General features: G+C 43.2%; 1 protein-coding gene across 3 annotated transcripts in view; it reads right to left on the bottom strand.

The window, feature by feature from the left end:
• USP25 (ubiquitin specific peptidase 25) overlaps positions 1 to 21,965 on the bottom strand; it is a 439,609-nt gene that overhangs the window by 166,644 nt on the left and 251,000 nt on the right. For all 3 annotated transcript variants that reach the window (XM_085623051.1, XM_085623052.1, XM_085623053.1), the window contains exon 15: positions 17,195 to 17,265. In XM_085623051.1, coding sequence (XP_085479177.1) covers positions 17,195 to 17,265 — 71 coding nt within the window. The remainder of the gene's footprint in view (positions 1 to 17,194; positions 17,266 to 21,965) is intronic.

Raw genomic sequence — 21,965 nt, 5'->3', positions numbered from 1 at the left:
CGTCCGTGACGAGATTCATTTCATCAAGACATCGTCGTTATTGATTCGTCGATCATTTGGATCAACTGCTCCCCATTTTCTTTAGCTACGTCGATAAAATTACATTCAAGGTAGGCGGGCGTGAATTTACTTTAAAATCATAAATGACTGACGTAAGGTATGTAGCTTTAGGAGTTACATTGGTGCCGCCTACAGGTGTAAAAGAGGCAGTTTTGAAAGTCTCTTAAGTTATTACAAGAGAACTCTCATGCGCAGGCTAGCGGGGTCAGCCCTCTGTGAGTCAAGACTAGTGCCCCTCAGGCCTCTGAGCCACGGTCTCTTCTGTGCCAGGTACCCCTCAGCCCTGTTTGCCAGGCCCCCTCTGCCCTCTTTGCCAGGCCCCTGGGGGTATGCTGTGGACTGTTGGTAAAGCGGCGATCCGATCAGGCCTGTGAGTGTGAGCGAGCGTTACGTACGTTACCGTTAGTGTGCGAGAGGCCTGATCTCTGCTGTAGGCCTGACTAGTAAGGAAAAGCTTACAAGTTGCCAACAGTACAACCTGGAAGTGTTGGCAGCTTTGAACTCAACGGGTGTTTTTGATAATACTGGCATCATCTACCTTTCAGTCATCTGTAAGTCTTGAACATGCTGCTGACTGCTTTTCCTTAATATGACCGTTCTGACCTGTGTGCACTCGCAGGTGTGAAAATATGTATTTATGAGAAATATTTAACTGCGCACAACATCTGAGCTGTGACTGCTCTTTAACTTAAACTACCCCCGGGGCAAAGCTTTTTTTTAGGGGGGGGCTGGCGAGGGAAAGCAGACACATGCTGAACCGGAACCAAGACTATTATTATTTGCTGCTGCGGCTTGGCACCGTCGGGGACATCGAATCTTACTTTATCCGGGCGCACACGGCATTGCTTTACAAGCAGCAACCTTTATTGTATATGATTTTTCTACAGCGAGTGTTGCTATAAAATGAAAAATTAGGTAGGGTATTTTATGATATTGTCGTGCCGTTTTGCATTACAATATCCTCTGGCATTTTGTAGAAATCAGTGTGATCCGCAACACTGTCTGTCACAAAATCCTCATTTGCTGCAAACACGTGTTTCACGGAACTGGGAACTGCCCTCGGAGGAGCCTCGGTATGAAACGCGCGAACTGTATATTAGGAGCCTCTATTTTATACAGCACATATCAACATTTTTGCCAATGCTGCATGTAAGCGCTGTAAAATAACAGACGTCTATCTGCACAGTTTTGTGTTTCCTCTTATCTTCCAGCGTATTACTATTTGACGGGTTCCAATTATAGCGATCTGGCGCGGATTAGCGCTGTATATTGGCACTAGGAAAAACACACATATTACGGACAGCATCACCAACACCCCGATTCTGAGGTCCGGGCTGGTTCTCATTTGGAAAACTGGCTTTGCAGTTGACAATAAGACTAGAACTTTTTGTTATGGATTGATGTTCATTCAGTAGTCTAGACTTTTCATCCACGTTTCTTGGTGTGATTTCGAATTTAGAGACATTATTAAATACGGTATACCTCTCTGTTGGAATCTCGTGTTCTGCTCCATTGAGTGGATGTGTTAATGCCTCTGTGTCACTGGTTCTTAGGCTGTGAATAAATTGGGATATTTGCACTATACCCACGGTCGACACCCACCAGCTTGACACCCAGGTTGTAGGGTCCACAATCATCTCATGGGAAAGCAGCTTTGGCATCCATTTTTTGTTCGATCTTTTCAGGCATGGGCTTGTGTTTGTCCTCATTGCAGCAGGAAATCAGCACTCCCTCCTTTGAGAGTACTCCTGATTGAGGATCCATCATCAGAGTGCAAGGGTACCGGTGGCTGGGGGTATATGTATAATATACCTCCGAGTCCACACACAGTAGAGCATAACACAGGATGACAGACTGATGGTTGGTGGCAGGTGATGTTTAAGATAGGGGACTTACGTTTTATACCTTCAGACATGGAAAGGAATCTCTTGGCTGTTTCCTTTAAATGTTCATGCCTTCCCCTTGTCTGAAGTCCTTCTGTCTCCCTGAATATCTGTAGTGTGCTGAGTGGTAGAAATGATGGTTCCTTCAGAGCCACTGCCAGTTCCTCTATTGGTTGATTTGCATTTTCTAAAAATAGGAATGTCGGGTTTAGATTGTGCAGACATTGATTTTATTCGTAGGAGGCGCAGCGGGAGGGAATACACGTTCTGAAAGAAACAGTAATCACGCCTCAGTAAAACTGCTTTATTCATCAGAATAACGGGGAAGTTGAGATGTTTTTTTAAATCCCATTCAGTAATCAAGTCTTAAAATAACTCGGCTACGATACTCGAAACTTGTGAAATGGGGAGGTGTGAGGAACATGTGAAGGGTACCACTTTACTGTAGAAGAGAAAATGCTGATTTCACCTGGCAGTCCAACACGCTCACGGCGTGCTCAGTTAGTATGTGCTAGTTTATACTCTAATGCAGAGCTCTGCACGACTTTAGAAATTGTATACAAAAGGCATTGAGCTGGTTTCTTGCATGTCGTTTACTTTGTATGCAAGGCCATACCTCGCAAACAATTTTCACGCATGCAACTGCTCAGGGAAGTTTGCATATTATGATAATGTACGGCAAAAGGGGATTTGGGAAGGGAGTACCTATATCCTCATTTTCTTTTCTGGACGCATCCCATTTTCCTTTAAGGAAAACGGACTGCATTTAAAAAGTAAAAGATTGCTTTATTTAAAATAAATGGGCATTACAATAAAGAATAAATTACACCCACAATAGCATATTTTTGGGCATCTATTGCCTGGATCGATTCCGAAACAGATTTCTTAACATTCCAATTGTCACTAAGATTTCGACTCCTATCTTAACAAATAAGACAATCTGTTCAGCTATTGGCCTAGAATTCGTGAAGAACAGCATGAAAAGTTACTCACAAGAAGAATGATTTTCTGTATTTTTCCACTTTTAAAAATAAATACAGACAAAGAACACATTGGGGTATAAGACAATGTGTATTGTGCAATAGGTACAACTTGACACTGAAGTCACAGGATGAATCTGTTTTATGTATGATCCGAGGCCTGTGGTTCTTTATGATTAACAGTCTATGTGTTTGGGTGACACAACTACATTTTGTTATATTTGCTTTTCAGCATCTGGTAAAGCCTCAAAGCAAAGAAGAAGAGGCACCAACCTCCTTTGCTGCACTTGCGCCTCTACAACAGTCAACAACCCCAGCGTTTAAGGTAAGGAAACCGCTGCTGTATTTTACATTCTAGTAGTTAAGGGCTATGTAAGTTGTCTACATGGTGGGTGGCCTCCACATGCACCGAACCTCATACGTTGTACTTGATTATTGACAGGTAAAATTAACATTGGTAACACCATGAATACAGTAGAGCAACTACTTGCAAAGCCGTTCATTGGACTGAAACGTGAAGATAAACTAATTGTAAAACAACTAGGACCCCACCGGCCAGACCTAAACCTACAACAAAGTTCCCAAGACAGAGGGAAGATTTACACACGTTCTTTCTCAAACACCTGGTACACAAAAGTTGATTGGCTTACAGGGTGTACTTCAACAAATACTCTGTTCTGCTTCCCCTGCTTGCTGTTTGGTGGTGAAATTCCTTGGACAAAAAAAGGAGTGAAAGACTTGAAACATCTGTCAGATAAAGTAAAGAAGCATGCACACACAAAAATACATATGGAAAACCTGACGAGACTGGGAATGTTGGGAGACACACCGATTGAAGCCCACATAAGCGATGCCTACCGCAAAACAATAAAGAAACACAATGAAGCAGTTGATAGGAATAGACACATACTATCAAAAATCATTGATTGCATTCGTTTCTGTGGTGCTTTTGAACTGGCATTACGAGGGCATGATGAATCTCAAAGTTCCGCAAATCCTGGTATATTCAGAGGCCTTGTGGATTTAATATCAAGCATAGACCGTGAAATGGAAGCACATCTAGCAAGTGCTACAGTCTTCAAGGGCACCTCTAAAATAATACAAAATGAACTGCTTGAGTGCATGCTAGAGATTGTAAAAAGCAATATCGTGCAAGAGTTGAAAAACACCGACTTTGTGGCTATTCAGGCTGATGACACCACTGATGTGGCCACTAAAACACAGTCTGTACTGATCTTTCGGTACCTTGACAATGACAGCAGAGTTGTGGAGAGGTTCTATGGTTTTACACATTGAAAAGACTCTAGTGCAGAAAGCATTTCTTCAGCTATTCTACAAGAACTAAACTTGATTTTTCCAGAGCAGCCTCAAAAACAAAAACTGATTGCACAAAGCTATGATGGTGCTGCAGTAATGAGTGGAACCTCCGGTGGAGTACAAAAAAAAATTAGAGATGTGTACCCTAATGCCCATTATGTGCACTGCTATGCCCACCAACTTAATCTGATTATGCAACAAGCAGTAGGAAAGATCTCTGAGGCACAGATATTCTTTATGGATGTAGGAGGAATGGCAGCATTCTTCTCACGTTCCCCCAAAAGAACGGAGGTACTTCATACGATCGTCAACAGAAGGATTCCAAAGGGAGGCCCAACTCGTTGGAATTTTCACATACGTACAATCAGCCTAATATACCAACATAGGGTTGACCTTGAAAAATGTTTCGACACCATAGAAGCCAATGATGACTTTGAATACAAAACTCGGAGTGAGGCCCGTGGCTTTGCTAGAACACTGCAAGACAGGGAGTTCCAGTTTTTGCTGTTTTTGTTTCATGACCTAATGCCTCATGTTGACGTACTATATGAGAGGTTACAAAAATGTGAAATAGATACTGTCTGTGTGGAAAGAGCTACCACTGACTTTGTCACCTGCATTAACAAAGTCAGAGAAGGGGTTGACAATTTAGATAGCAGACTGCCAAATGATTCTACTTTCTCCAACCGCAGAAAAAACATCAGCAGTCTGGTCCGAATTGCAAAAGAGATATGCGACACTATAACTGTGCAGGCAAAGGGACGTTTTTCTTTTACAAACCATTTGGTCAGTGCCACGTTACTGAAAAGTGATTTGTTTGCAAAATATGAAAACTCCTTCCCTGAGCAAGCACTGAATAAGGCTGTGGAAGCTTACCCTATGCTCAACAAAGAGGATTTGAGAACTGAATTAACTGTACTCTACAGTATGAGTGTATATCGGCAGGCCACTGGTGCAATTTCTTTGCTTGCTTTGATTCGGAACCTTAACATGGAAAAGTCACTTACAGAGACAGTGGCTTTACTAAAAATAGTCATAACCACTCCAATGACAACAGCAGAGGCGGAACGATGTTTTTCCACTTTGAACAGAATAAAGACATTCTTGAGGAACACCATGATTCAGGAAAGACTGAATGCTTTAGCTATGCTCTCTATAGAGAGAGACCTAGTTAAGAGAATACCAGACTTTAACATTCAAGTTATTGAAAAGTTTGCTGCTCTTAGAGATAGACGTGCTGATTTTATCTACAAAAAGTGAACAATATGTTGAATGCTGCTAGTTTGCAACCTGTTTAATTGTTTGTTAAATAAAAAGCATCTGTGAGGTACTCAGAAATGCATTGTATCGCGAAGTCTATTATGAAGCTTTGTGGTTATACTGAATAAGCGTCTACCTATGTTATATGACATCTCTATTAATGTAATAACTGCACTTTCACAATTGCTTTATTAACCTCCCTGCTCTCTCAAATTTGCTTGAAAATGCACCATTTGCCCACTCATTTTTCAAAATTTTCTTGGGGGGAGAACACCCCCAAACCCCCCTTAGGTGGTTCGGGCTCGCTCGCTACGCTCGCTCGCGATGGTGAAGTTTAACAATTGTTTTACGCCCCACCACTTTCAAATGTCACCAGCCACCACTGTATAGGGGTCATCGCTATGTTAAAGTAATACACTCAAAGATGGCAGAAATAGTAAAATGTGTGTATACACGTGTTCAAAAAGGGTAACGTTTTTTCTTTTTGAAAGAAAGGAATATGCTACTTACCAGTATGCATCTGTTCTTGGCATGTAGAGCTGCAGATCTATACACTGTGCATAGATCGCCATCTGGTGTTGGACCCGGATGTTTGCAGTTTGTTTTTCTTCTTGGACAGTCTTTGGAAGTCACGAGTTCGGTGACTCCTCCTTCGGTCCGTACTGCGCATGGGCTTCGGCTCCATCCTCAGATTGTTTTTCGCCAGCAGGGAAAAGATGGAGCGTAGTGATAATAGTGAAGAAACCCATGTGTGTTGTATCTAAATAAGATAGCCTGGAACGGATACAGGTAGACGGGGAGGCAGATGGCGTGTATAGATCTGCAGCTCTACATGCCAAGAACAGATGCATACTGGTAAGTAGCATATTCCGTTCGAGGCATATGAGCTGCAGATTATTCACTGTGCATAGATTATATAGCAGTACCCAACCCTAGCGGCGACCACCGGTATCCGTTGCAGTAGTTTGCAACAGTGTCTTTAGTACAGCCTGGCCCACACTAGCTTGTTGTTTGGAGTGCACATCTACACAGTAATGTTTTGTGAAGGTGTGCGGTGTTGACCATGTGGCTGCCTTGCAGATGTCATCTAAGGGTATGTTCCCTAGAAAAGCCATAGAAGCCCCTATCTTTCTTGTAGAGTGGGCTTTAGGTGGAACAGATAATGTTCTTTTTGCTTTGTGATAGCAAATTTGTATACACTTTACAATCCACCTAGCTATCCCTGATTTTGAAATGGGGTTGCCTTTATGCGGTGGAGAGAAGGAGACGAACAACTGTTTAGTCTTTCTGAAAGGTTGCGTTCTTTGTATGTAGTACAGTAAGGCCCTTTTAACGTCAAGTGTATGTAGAGCCCTTTCCGCAACAGATTGAGGTTGCGAGAAAAAAAACGGTAACTCCACCGATTGATTAAGATGGAAGGGGGAAATGACCGTGGGCAGAAATTTGGGATTTGTGCGAAGTATCACCTTGCTGTGATTTACTTGTAAAAAGGGTTCTTGTATAGTAAGCGCTTGTATTTCGCTAACCCTTCTAAGGGAATAGATAGCTACGAGGAAAGCTGTTTTCCAAGTGAGGAACTGTAGTTCACATTTATGCATTGGTTCGAAAGGCAGACCCATTAGCCTTGTAAGAACTATGTTTAGATTCCATACAGGTGAGGGTGGTGCCCTGGGTGGAATTACTCTTTTCAGGCCTTCCATAAAGGCTTGAATAGCAGGCACTCTGAACAGTGATAAATGCTGTCTGTTTTGTAGGGAAGCAGCAATTGCTGCTAGGTGTAGACGGATGGATGAGTACGCCAGGTTACACCTTTGAAGATGGAGCAGATAGCATATGATGTGCTGTATGGATACATCTAAAGGGTTGATTGTATTGTTACGGCAGTAAACAACAAATCTCTTCCACTTTGCGGCATAGCATGCTCGAGTGGTAGGACGTCTGGCTTCCTTGATAATGTTCATGCAATCAGGGGGAAGGTTAAGGTATCCAAATTCTAAGATTTCAGGAGCCAGATCGCAAGGTTGAGCTGAGCTGGGTCCGGGTGCCTGATTTCTCCATTGTTCTGGGTTAGGAGGCATGGGGACAGGTGCAGTTTTTGATGTGGTACCACCGATAGCTGTAGCAGTGTGGTGTACCACGGCTGCCTGGCCCATGTCGGGGCTACCAGAATGAGTGTGAGGGAGTGCTGTTGTAGCTCCCTTACCACTAACGGAATTAGTGGGAGAGGTGGAAAGGCGTATGCAAATCTGCCTGACCAGTTCATCCATATCGCATTGCCTTTGGACAATGGGTGTGGGTATCTGGCGGCGAAGCTTGGGCATTTTTTGTTTTCGTGGGTGGCGAAGAGGTCTATCTGAGGATGCCCCCACTTGTGAAAGAATGGGTGAAGAACTTGTGGATGCAGTTCCCATTCGTGCATTTGCTGCGTTAGTCTGCTGAGCAGATCTGCCATGGTGTTTTGTATGCCTGGGACGTGTTGTGCCAGGAGAAAGATTTTTTGTGGAATTGCCCATCTCCATATGCTCTGTGCTGAGCGGGAGAGCTGGGGAGAGTGTGTCGCCCATGTTTTTGAATATAATACATTGCAGTCCTATTGTCTGTGCGAATGAGGACTGCCTTGGCTGAAATTTGCTTCTGAAACGATTTCAGGGCTAGAAAGATCGCCAGTAACTCCAGATGGTTGATGTGGAGTAACCTCTGTTGTGGCGTCCATAGACCTTGCACCGTGAGGTGTAATAGATGCGCTCCCCAGCCGGAGAGCGATGCGTCCGTTGTTAGAATCACCTGGGGAACCGGGTCCAGGAACTGTCACCCTTTGGAAAGGTTTGTGGTGTTCCACCACTGCAGATCGATGGGTGCGGCCGTCCACCAACACCAGATCCGTCAGCTGTCCCTGGGCCTGGTTCCACTGGCGTGCTAGGCACTCTTGGAGTGGACGCATGTGAAGTCTTGCATGGGGCACTATGAAAATGCAAGACGCCATCATCCCTATTAGTTTCATGAACACTCTTGCTAGGAGAGAGTGCTGAAGAAGGAACTTTTGGCGCAGGGCTTGCATGCTTGCGATTCTGGCTGAGTTGGGATAGGCTATAGCTTTTGAGGTGTCTATAGTGGCACCGAGGTATTGCTTTGTGTGAGACGGTATCAAGTGGGACTTTTGGTGATTCACCGTAAAGCCTAGCTGGTGGAGTAGTTAGATGGTAGTGTTTGTATGCTGCACACACTGGTGGTAGGACGCGGCTTTTATGAGCCAGTCGTCCAGGTAGGGGAAGACGTGAATGTTTTGTCTTCTGAGGTGTGCTGCCACTACTGCCAGGCATTTGGTAAACACCCGTAGTGCGGTTGTGACCCCGAAGGGGAGAACCTTGAACTGATAATGTTGGCCGTCCACCACAAATCGGAGGTACTTTCTGTGAGCAGGGTGTATTGGAATATGAAAGTATGCGTCTTTCAGGTCCAGTGTAGTGAGAAAGTCGCCCTGACAGAGGAGTGGGAGAACTTGCTGAAGAGTTACCATATGAAAATGGTCTGAATGGATGTATGCATTTAGAGGCCGGAGGTCTAGAATGGGCCGTAGGGTCTCGTCTTTCTTCGGTATGAGAATGTACAGAGAGTAGACCCCTAGATTTTGCTGATTGACGGGTACCTGCTCTATCGCTTGTTTTTGCAGGAGGGAGAGTACCTCTTGTTTCAGAAGTGTGGTATGTTCTTGTGACATCGCACGGTGTCTGGGTGGAATATTTGGGGGGGGTAGAAGTTAGTTCGAGACAGTACCCTGACCGAATAATCTGGGTCACCCATTTGTCTGATGTTATTGCCTCCCAGGTTTGAAGGAAGTCTTGTAGTCTACCCCCGACCGGAGTGGAATGGTCTGGGGGGAGCGGGGGAAAGTCATTGTGTGGGCGGTGTGGCAGAACGGGCGGTGTTGGTTTTGCCCCTGCCTTTATTATTGTTTCTTCGATATCCACCTCTTTGGTAGCCCTTTGTGAAGGTATTCTGAGGAGGGGACTTATAGGACGCGGTGGCGTTATCGGAAGAGTAACCTCTGCCAGAGCCTCGAAAGGAGGAACGGCGAAAGGAGCGTCTAGGGGTTTGTGATTGTAGGGCTCCCATAGACTTCGCCGTATCTGTATCCTTCTTCATTTTTTCCAGGGCTTCGTCTACTTTTGGGCCAAATAAGTATTGTTGGTCAAAAGGGTGGTTTAATATAGATGCTTGGACCTCTGGTTTAAAGCCTGAGATCCTGAGCCAGGCGTGGCGGCGAAGCAGAACACTGGTGTTTATAGCCCTGGACGCCGTGTCTGCTGCGTCAAGTGCACATTTAATAGAGATGTTGGTAATAATCTTTCCCTCTTGTATCAGTTCATGAGCTTTATTCTTATATTTCTCTGGGAGATGTTGCAAGAGAGCCTCCAGCTCATCATAGTGCGCTCTATCGTACCTCGCCAGCAGCGACTGCGTGTTGGCGATGCGCCACATATGGGCAGCTTGCAAGGCAGTGCGTTTGCCTGACGCATCTAAGAGCTTGGACTCCTGATCAGGTGGTGGAGCCTCACCAGATGACAGAGTTGGAGCGCTTCCTAGCTGTGGAAACCACTAATGAGTCTAGGGGCGCAGGTCCTTTAATATAGACAGGATCCGTGGGGGCTGCCTTGTACTTCTTTTCTATTCTGGGGTTTAAGACCCTAGCTCGGACGGGGTCTTTGAAAACCTCTGTGGCATGCTTGGTCACCCCTTTAAGCATGGGTAATATAGCGGTGGATTTATCTGCTATGTCAAATGTGTCAAGTAGGAAGTCTTCCTCAACTGGATCACTGTGTAACTCCACCCCGTGATAATGTGCCGCCCATTGTAAGAGGTGGCGGAACCCCAGGGAGTCCTCTGGTGGAGATGGCCTGGATGGATAGAGATCATCCTGAGGCACATCTGGGACATCGAGATTGTGATAATCCTCCCATGGGTCAGGTGTTCCCGGAGGAGTGGGGTCCTACGGGGCATCTGTGGGATCATAGAATGGATCTCCGTGGTCATCAGGGTCTGGAGACGGGGTTGGAGACCGATGAGGCAAGGGTGGAGAAGGTGGGGGCGGAGATGGAGGGGGTGGAGGAGGTGGAGGTGGAGGTGGTGGGGAGGGTACTCTGAACAGGGATGTGGCAGAGTCCTTCCGTTTTGGTGGTGGAGGAGGAGTTGGCTTGTCCAAAAGTATTTTCTTAGAAGACAAAATTAAATGTCCAGTCCTTGGATCCTTTGTTAAAGTCTTTTGAAGAGGATCCGGGGTGAAAAGCTCCTCCGGCACCGATTCCTCCATCGGTGCCGATGTTTTCGGAACCGAAGGCTTTGATGGTTTATCCGCGCCATGCTTTCTCGGTGTGTCCGATTTTTTGGTCGGCGCCGAGGCAGGCTTCGACACGGAAGCGTCGGTGCCGAGGGATTTATGTTTGGTCGGCACCGAGAGGCCAGGTTTCGACACCGATGGCTTCGGAGCGGAGCTTGTTTTCTTCGGTGCCGAAGAATGTTTTTCGGCGCCGCTAGGAGGCTGGCTCGAGCCGCCAGGAGACTTGTGATGCTTTTTCACCGGGCCCGAAGGTGGGGTGATGGAAGCAGTATGCTTGGCTTTCCCTAGGCCCGGAGGCGAAGGGGTAACCGGAGTCTCTTTCGGTATGGGCGTGGGAGTGGGAGGGGGTAGAGTACTCACGACCCTCTGTGCTGGTGTGATCTCCTCCACGTCGGAGTCGTCGGCCTCGGAAGCTCGGTGTGCTGCTGTCCCGAAGCTCCGGTGTCTTCTCCGAAGATGTCAGGTGGAGCCGAGGTCGATGAGTGCGTCATGGTGCGTCGAGCTCGTCGATCCCGAATAGTCTTTTTCGAACGAAAAGGACTTGCAGGCGGGGCAGTCTCGGGCCTCGTGTTCGGGAGAGAGGCAGAGGTTGCACACCTGATGGAGGTCGGTGTGGGGAAATTTAGACCCACATTTTGAGCACTTCTTGAAGGGAGTCCTTTCCATCGGCCGAGACCGGAGTCGAGATAGGCCCGAAGGCCGCTGCCGATGCCTGGAATCGAAGAAGTGCCGAAGAGAGAGATGAAGAAGTCGATTTCGTCTAAAGAATCTCGATGGACGAGGATTTTTCGTCGAAGGTCGAACTGGAAGGGTTCGAAGCCGGAGCACGAATTATTACATCCGAGCCCGATGGCGGAAAAACACAATCTGAGGATGGAGCCGAAGCCCATGCGCAGTACGGACCGAAGGAGGAGTCACCGAACTCGTGACTTCCAAAGACTGTCCAAGAAGAAAAACAAACTGCAAACATCCGGCCCAACACCAGATGGCGATCTATGTACAGTGTATAATCTGCAGCTCATATGCCTCGAACCTATTTTTTTTTTTTTTTTAAAGTTGAGATGTGCCCTTTGACCGGAGGTAGCAATAGTATAAGAAGCCCGTAGGTCTAGCGCGATTTGGACCCGATAGGGAAAGGAATGGTACGGACGTAAGAAAACGCAGCTTTCACAAAGTAAGTAATGGGGAAAACTTCGGCGAGTCAATGGGTTATAAGTTAGGCATTGGTTATAAGCTTATCTTGTAGAAAGGGGCATGTTGGGATTGGGTACTCCGGCTAAATAACAGGAAGTAAATACACACCGGTTAGACAGTGCGCATGCGCTGTCGGAGACACTTCAGTAGGTGAGTTTTCAAAGTGCTGCTGAAGGTGGCGTTGGCGCGTGCACGCTCACGTGAATGCAAGCGCTAGGCCAGCCAGCAGCACTTTGAAAACTCACATACTAAAGTCTCTCCGAGCAGCGCATGCGCGCTGACACAGCGAGACCTAAAAAGTGGTTAAAGACACCGAGGCATAGGATCACTGTGGTATCTTCAGGTCTATGCCATGCATTCGCTCCTCAGTTTTATATCCCCTACTGCTCAGCCAGTGTGAGTGTGAGGTAATAGAATGCTGATGTGTGCATGGTTTGAGTGAATGTCAATGGAATACATGAGCTGAGCAGCAAGGATGCTGCTACAGATTGGGCCTTTGTGCTTACTTACTTCCAACTTTACCTGTAACTTGAGATTCCTACTATCTTGCATCTTCATTTACTACAAAAATGTTGCAATAATCAATCACATCACAATGCGTCAAGCATGACCATATTTTTAAGAACTTTTCTGGGCATCCTCTCATCACCTTATATACCTACTCTACTGCTCTTACGTAACAGTCCATGTTGGCCTCCCGTGTTTCCAGCTTAGGGGTAGCCCTCCTTCTAATAAATTATTTTTCAAGATGGGAGTCAAACAAAAAATTGATATAGGACATCAAGAACGCTGGTAACTCATGGAGGAAACATTTAAAATAGGCAAAAGGAGTCAGAGGATGAGGGCGAACATATAAAACCAATTTTCATGAAGTAAAAAAAGCACGGGCAACGCCAATTGGTCAAACTTATGAATGCACTGACAAGCCAGGTCAAAAAATTCATGAACTTTAATGACTGCCTACTCCCATATGTACTGCTGCCAGAGAAAAATGTCAAAAATTATCTAGTTCTCTATGACAATTTAATAACATTACAATGGTTTGTGTGTTACAGTGAAAATTAAAGCTCAGGTAACTGGATAAATCAACAATGATCACAGGTGTGTGGTTGGCAAGCACTTTATTGTGGAAGCACACACTTCTGTCCAATCAAAACATGTACTCTTGGCTCCCAAATTGTAGGTGGAGCCAAAGTTAAAGAGTTAATCCAATGATAATGGTAATGTCACCTCACGAACAACTATACAGCTGAAAACCAAATCCTAACATGTTTGGTTGCATGCTGATAGAGGTTATAGGAGACCATGGCTAATTTCTATTGGTAGATACACAAAATTTCACGAGTCTCTCTGAAGGAAGATTTCAAATAGGGAATATAATTTGAGAAACTGTTTACCAGATACTTGGGAATACAGGAAATATGTACACTTTTGTTATTAACGCCTAAAAAATGAAAGCTTATTTTGTATAATTAAAAAATGCGCACAAGCATAACTCCTTTTATCAAGGGATTTCTAACTAATGTAGTAACAGTGGAGCTAGTATATATAGAAATTATTATATAAACCCAATGGATTATCGAAGTTTTGATGTTAATGAGGGCAACACACAAATCAAAACAGTCAATGTAAAATTCTTTACTGAACTCCTCTTGGGCACCTTTGATATACCAACTGAAATAAGTTGGGATGAATACCAAATTAAAAACAAAAACTACCTGGCTCCATATTCTTGTAAATATCCAACTAAATTCGGCTTGATGAAGATTTTTAAGAATTACATCAGGAGGCATACACAATTAAGAGGTTGAAGGAAGCTTCAAATCAAATGGAACATTCCCAACTTGAACTGGAATGAACTCTGGAACACTTATCAAGAGACAAGAACACATGCAGTCATTTATCCAGCTTTCTCACTGAGCTACCAAATCAATACATTTTAAAAGTTATATTAACACGTGTGTACAGCAGTACCTTCTTGTTTGGTTTTCATTTGAATGTCAACGTGTTAAACCAAGGAAGATGATGTATGGGTGTCCAGGGAAAAACACTAGGTGAAATGGAACCAATCAGATTCGCTGAGTTACTTTCATTGGCCCATAGAACACAGACCTTCCATGAATGTCTAAGGTAAATGGCGTGACCAACTCTGGCAATTTTACCTCCATGAAATCTATTGGAATTTGTTTTTCCATTAATTTATTTTCTCTCGTAAGATACAGTTGGTCTTGGCACAATTAATACAAAGACCAGATTATTCCAAGGTTATTCTAAGTAGTCCACTCTGTGTTGGCTCTCTCCAATGGCTTCTGAGGAACATTTAACAGTGGAGTTCAAATGCCTTTGAATTTGGCATACAGCAATATAGAAATATTAGTCAATATGAACTATAGCTACTAATTTGCTGTCTCATTACTTGGCTTGTTTACAGAAAGGAAAAAAATGTAACTAACAATAGCTGGTAATCAATGACAAAGTGATTTTTCTAGCCAAATACCTTAAACCAACATAAAAATGAATAGTGATTGCTTCACACTGCTGTGTGCATGTATTCAAATCATTTTTCTCCTCCTTTTCTATCTGAGAACCTACAATGAAGGAAGGGTGCTCCGTATCCACACAGGGACAACTGAGTTTCAATGTCCTTTCCTTATCTTCATGGAAGGCAGCTGGGGAAGAGCAGATCCAACTAAATAGATGAGAGAAAAACTCTGTGCCTCTACACAACAGAGACCACATTTGCAGTGAGTTATTTCTCTATTAATTGTAGCAGAAGCGGCGGAACTACAGCGGCGGAACTGCAGAAAGAGAAAGGAGCCACATAGGACACAATATGTAGCTTTCAGGGAGTTAACCTCCCAAATAGATGGGGAAAGGAGTAAATGAAGTGCTACAGGTGTGAAAATGAGGAGGTGATTTTAAGCAGAGTTTGTTCCTTAGAGAGATAGTTTTACTACATTGAAGAGATTTTCAACAACAATATTACCTAGAATCACAAATAAAAGCACAATGTTTTAAGGAAGTTAAAAAACAAAAAAGTTATAGTGACATTAATTACATGACAGGTTTACCTTCAGAAATTAGCCTTCACTAATGATGGTATCAGAAAAGAATATATCACTACAAACTGCAAAGCCCACAACCAAACAAAAAAGTCATAAATAATGCTTTGCAGTATAGATATGAGAATGCAAAGGTAGCTGCTAACCTTAAAATCTCAAGTGTGACTCGTAATACTTACTGCAACGTTTACAAACATTCCATATAAATAAAGCAACGTCTAGGTCAGTCCTCTCCTATGTTAACATACAGCGTAATCAGTAAAGGAATGGTAAACTAGTTTCGGTATCACTGAACAAACACCACAATTAAACAGTGGCGTTGCTTTTCTTCAGCATTAACTTAATGCTATTTTAACACAATCTCCTCAAAGAAAACAACCCCTACAGATGTACATGAACACCTACTCAATTCTGCTCAATATATCTAAACAGCTTATGGTCTCTTTCGATAAGTATTTTATTCCTAATAACGGTTTGGAAAAACCTCCTTCATCCTCAATGAATTCTGCAGTTTAAAGGTTAATGAAATGAGTGGTCATTCATTTTCCTTATTAATTGGTGCCTTGTTTACCCGAGGTGCTGACTTGTGCTATACATATTGGCATTTCAAGTATGCCTAATGTAATGTACAGATTAACTACACATTAAAATAATCAAATTAATCCATCTCATGAGGTTTTTAAAAATGTAGATCTCATTGCAAGTCGCACAGTAAAAATGTGTTTTATGAAACTTGCCCGGTGACAATGATAGTGATTAATGTTTATAACACATTTACAGGGTTGAGGTGTCTTGGCAAGAGTTTAACGAACGAATATACCTCTGCAAGCCAAATGCAAAACAGTGTGGCTCAATTAGATATAAAACACATTTTACATAGAAGTGTTTATTAATGTGGTGAAAAAAGATCTTATGTACAAACCAAATGGAATGGTCTTAAGAAAGTGGCATTGAATTAGGCCCATTTTTAGGGTTTGTCTCTTGCCACTGAGCATCACTGCATGAGTTAAGGAGTCGCACATAATTGTGACCTAGTGCAAGGTTTAATTTGACTAAATGTCATGGATTTGTCCCATCAGGGGCTCTTTACACTAAACAATACAAAAGGGGACCAACAACACGTGCATCGGTTGCTCCATTTTCCTAGTGTTATTACCAGCTGCTGTGCTTTAAGTTGCACACATTAGGAGAAGAATGGTGAAATATTGTGGCCAATTAAAAAAAGGATTTTCTTGCCTCAAACGGCACATTATGTCACAGCAACAGATAAGATGGTAGTTAACAGTGCAAGATCTTTGTGGTGAAAAAACAATGTGAATTGAACCCCTTCCATGAGTTCTTTTGCTTTTACATAGCTGCAACAAAATGAAAAATTCTACTTGGGAGTTAAAATATTTTAAAACTAAGCTGTCTGAGCAAGACAGGGAGCCTGCATGGTGAAGGACTTCATCGTGCATTTATTATTTGACCCAGTTTTAGAGATAAGAAAATTTTACAAGTAACTCCAATGCCTGCTTAGAGTTTCAGAGCAGGTGCACGGGCTGAATGAAGGGGAAAAAAAGTTGAAGTCATAGACCTGGAAAGCCTTTGATTCCATCCTTGCCTTGAGTTATCAACACTCAAGGCAAGGATGTAAGCTAACCAATCAGTAAACTGTCAAATTTCCCAAATTATAGACTTTCATACCCTTAACTTTTATGGCACAATCAATTACTGTGCTCTCTAAACACAGAACCTTTGTGCAAAAGCTTCCTCAGCTGTTTGACTATATTTCAGTGAGAGCGCACACCTTGCATGATACGGTGGCCTATTGTTTTCATAATTATGCCTCTTGACACTTAAATTTGAAAATCTTTGTTCAATGGTCACAATATTAACACCATGTGCAAGTCGTGATCGACTAGACAAACTGGCTGCATGTTGAACGATAAATTAAATCAATAATGTATATGGATAAAAATCATTTTACATAATGTGTAAAATCACTGTTTGGTACCTGCAAGTGAATGGCAGATTCACTGATTGATTGCAGTGAGAATGATTGGAGGTGATAAAAGCTTATATGGTTTTCAGCCCAGAACGTTATAAAATGAATGTACTTACATGGCTCATGAGCTTGTCACTGTACATCAGATCAACTGTCCGATGTAGTCTACCTATGCTTTCCTGTAAGTCTAAGAGTAGAAGAAAAAGTGTCACAATGGATAACATTTACTTGAGAACTTCACATAATCTCTAAATGTAGCTGTCTGCAGTTTCCTTTTGCAGTTGCCAATTAATATCCTTCAGGTAGATTTATTTAAAATATATTGTGCAGGGACAAAAAACAATTATTGGCAACTTACTAATCATCTTGGCTTATGTATTCACAAACTAAGCTAATATGGTTTCTCTAGCTATGTTTGAATCTTGTTAACAGTGATATACATAGATCTTTCCTTTCATGTTATTCCTCTTAAAAATGAAAAACATTTCTCACAAAACTTTCAAGTAATAACTTGTGCACTCTACAACTTTTGTATAAAACTAGAACTTGTAGAAGAGCAAATATCTATAGTAAAAAATGTTAGCTACACAGTATGGTCACATCTTGGCATTAAGATGTACTTATAAAGTTACAACTTCTGACAGGTAGGGGTAATCAATGCCTTGTGCAGAGGATAAAAGCGAAACCACTCCATTCCACATAAATGGGTTAAAATGTTATTGTTCTACTGGTCCAGCTCACAACTCACCTAGCGGGACTAAAGAGATACATTTTTATAGCATTTATTACTACACATGTAAAGAATACTCAAACCACCAGACCGCAGTCTCCTGAAAGTAAATGTAATGGCCTTTTTTTATCTGTAAATATTTTAATACGCCATATTACAGACAGGAAAACAGTTGCCTTCATTGTGGCTTAGACTTGAGAGTTTCCACTTAACTTGTGTGCATTCCTGGCACTTAATGGTAGGACTGGAAAATTCTACTAATGTTGTTAAATTTGTTAAAGACAGATCTTTGAACAATGATATTGAAAACACACATGCACGCCACAACGCATGCCCTTCACTGCACAGATCTGTACTCTCCCCATTTTCTTTCATTTAAAAAGAGGAATACAGAGCGATATTTCTGATGGACTCTTCAGTCCTGACATTTTCCCATGCTCGAGCTGTTGGTAGGTTCCAGATCTAGTGAGAACAAGTAAGGGAGGTGAATAAAGAGAGAATTTGGCATCCTAGGCCTGGGAGCACACGTTGTGTTGGCCCTCCTTACAAACATTCCATTACTCTAGTAAGAAACTTTGTGAGCACCTTTGAGGAAATTTTGTGCAGGGAAGCCATTGTATCAGGTTTTCAACAAGTACATGATAGGAGAACGTGATTTTTGCCTTGTAGAGTGTGCTGTGACGGCGAATAAATATTTGTTCCGGGCTGCTAGTAGCAAGATGTGATGCAGTGACAATGCCATCTGGGTATCATGGACTTGTCAGCCATTTAGCAATACCCAAGTTTTACAAAACGCTAGCCTCAGAAATGCAGATCTTGATTTGGTCCAGAAAGGAAGTGGGCACCCAGGTTCTATGAAGATATGCAGCTTTATTGAAAGATCTGGTCCTCTGAAACCAAACACTCAAAATGAGTGACGGCAAAAAGGGTTACATCACTTTCCTTCTCTCAAAGGACAGGGTGTCTCCTCTGGAGAAGGGATACATGGTCCCTATGCAGCAGGTGAAGAGCACCAAACCTGGGAAGGCCTAGCCAGGACCAGCATTTAGAGAAAGCTCCCTAGATTCCGATTTCCAGTTAGCGCCTTTGCTTTTGGGTAAATGGCGATAAAACACAGACATGGCCTAGTGTATTAAGTGCTCAATTAGTGTAAGCGTTTGAGGGTCAGCACCAGACATTATGCTTTATCGCCAGGTTTTGACAGACCAAGAGAGACAGACAGGAAAGGAGGAAAGGAAATAAAAGAAGGTAAATCAGTGAAAATAAAAAAAAAGCAGAGCTCAAAACCTGCTCAGGAGTGAGAAAAAAAAGGCAGGTGTTGAGGGTGGTGGAAGGAAAAGGTATGAGGTAGAGGCAAAATTAGGCAGCCTTGGTTTGTATTCAGCAGCGTGCCCTAGGAAAAGTTATAGGCCCTTGCACCCGGTCAATTGAAGAGGTGAGCGAGTGACATTTCTCTTCAAATGAGTTGCAATGGCAGCATAAGTCAACATTTTCAAAATGGGGTTGAGAAATTCCTGCCGAAATTTCCATTAATGAAATGGACAAAAAGGCATGTTCAAGTTGTACTGCAATGTGGGAGATTAACATGAACATGCCCAGAGTCCCACATAGCTACTGGCAGCTGGCAAAGATTTGTGAAAGGGGTGACCCTACAGGTTCCTTAATGTAGAAGAGTAATGTGGTATTTGTGAACCATCACAGCTCAGGAGCTTACCACTGGTAGGAAGGTCTTCAACATGCCTTTAAGTTGCAACACATTTATGTGAGGTGCTGCATCCCATTTGGCACACGGAGGAAGAATTTTCTGGGGTTTGTCCTATACTCATACTCTGAAGAGTAGATGGTAGCAGCAATGAGTGGGAGGGCAGGTGAAGGGGTATCTCACCTACAGATTGAAAGAATGTGACAATCACCATTCAGAATGGATGGATCAGGACAAGCACTTGCTGATCGATCTGCAATCGGTCCCAGAGACAGATGAGTTTAAGGCACAAGCATGTCTAACTAGGCATAGCTAACTACAGCTACAAAGGACGTCTGAAGAAGCAGGCGCCATTGGCACAAACATGTATTTGATGGTTAAGAATTAATCAACTGCCTTGCAAACTATCAGTGCTCTCACAGGAGGAGGAAAGGTTGCAGGCTAAACATGCCCATATAAAATCAATCCCCTTGGAAGGAGGCAAAGATGATTTGGGTTGCTTCACAAAGAGCCTAAGCTTGTACGTGATCCTACGTGTCAAAGGCCAGTCGGACTATACACCTTCTGTTTACTCTACTCTGACAAGACAGTTGTGTAACTAAGTACAGGTAGTAGTGAGACGCCGATTGTTGCACAAAGGTCACCACCGGGGCCAAAATCATGGCAAGCATGGGTGGTGCTTCATCAAGACCAAATGGCAGAATCCCAGGCTACTAGTGCTGGTAAACGACCGTAAAACCGACAAGCACTCTGTGCTCCTCTCAGAAATGGTCATACTGAATGTCCACTGAACTTAGACAATCACTGTGATGGCAGCAACTCACGACCTCAACTCAAAAGTCACCACCTTGAACATCTGCAACAGCAGGAACTGATTCAGATCAGATAATCCTCAGATGGGGCAGATGAGTCCTCCCTTTGCATTGCAAGGAGATTGTGAGACTAATATTCCCGTCCCCCTTCTAGTGATAGGAGCAGCATAAATATTCCTAAAAGGAGTCATCACCTTACTACCTCATGCAGACCTTCTTGACATACCAGTTAGGTCAGAGGCAGACAGGACGACAGGGGGGAACTGAGATCGCTAGAGCTCAGCCATTACGCACAACTGAGAAGACATACATGGGCTGATTGTCTGTGTGCTGCTGGTAATGGATGCAAACCTAGTACACCTCCTAAGATGGTGCAGAGGAGGAAAGCAGGTCTATGGGGAAATCAGTGAAACAGCAGACCTGCTCTTTCTTTTGAAGCATCCTTCTTCGACTGCCTGTTTCCTGATAAAGAAGAGGCTGCATCCTAGGTCTTGGAGCAAAAACAGCAGTGTACCTTGATAAACTACAAGGGCTTCACCAGCTAACTCTGGGGGAGGTCTGGTCATTTCATTATTATAGCACTCCACGAGGTGGCTGTGATTATTTTGTACTGCTGCAGGGCCTCATCTATCAGGGGAACGAAAAGGTTTTTCCCATCGAGAGGAGGTGAATGACTTTTTTGGGACACTAATTTGTGAGTCTGAGGATCAGAGGCTATAGAGCAAGGGTCTCAAACCTGTTCTGTAGTGAGGGCTACTTCGGATCACTAAAATGAATCCCAAGTTGCCACCATATATATTCTGGTGTTAAATAAGTGTACATAAAGTCCAAGTAACTTAAACACCTCCTCTAGAGTATGCCAGTCTTGCACCAGTGAGCATACAGCATTAATGCTACAAGAGCTCCATAGTAAATGTTAACCTGAGGGGAAACCAAGTAATTGTTTATGAATCACAATGACAGGTGAGAGTCTAATTGAGACGTGGGTTCTCATGGTCAGGCAATACATAAGATACCAATGCTCCAAGTTTGGGTTTTAGGACACAGAGCACCATTAGCAACTATACATTTTGCGAGGCCCAAGTAGACTTCATTGCTATCTACATGTGTATATATATATATATATATATATATATATATATATATATATATATATATATATATATATATATATATATATATATATATATATATATTTATTACCTACTGGCGGTCGCCAGTAGGTAGTTATAGTTAGGACCACGTTTCCATAGGAAATCCACAACATTCTATTTTGAATAACTTTGGCGCCGGTTGACGAATCCTCGCGAATTTTTCAAAATAGGTGGGGCGCTACGCTCCGCTCCTACCCTGAAAGTCTCGGGGGGATTCGTCAAGCGGGGGCTGAGATAAAAGGGGGGTCCCAAAACGCGTTTTTCCCATGCATTTTTCCATAGGACCTTTAGACACAGCTACAGCCCGAACGGCTGAACAGAATTACTTGAAATTTGGCAGAGAGGTAGTCCTCAGGTCAAGGAAGTGCCTTTTGTAGGTTTGGTGTAAATCTGTTCAGTAGATCCTGAGAAAATAGCATTTAAAAGCATATATATATGTGGGCGGAGCCTAACCACACATCTCATCCTGAGATCTGATTGGCTGTCAGC

Source organism: Triturus cristatus, chromosome 8, assembly GCF_964204655.1.
Source record: "Triturus cristatus chromosome 8, aTriCri1.1, whole genome shotgun sequence".
Classification (NCBI taxonomy): domain Eukaryota; kingdom Metazoa; phylum Chordata; class Amphibia; order Caudata; family Salamandridae; genus Triturus; species Triturus cristatus.
The sequence above is the reverse complement of the archived record's forward strand: the minus strand, read 5'-3'. Positions and strand labels throughout refer to the sequence as shown.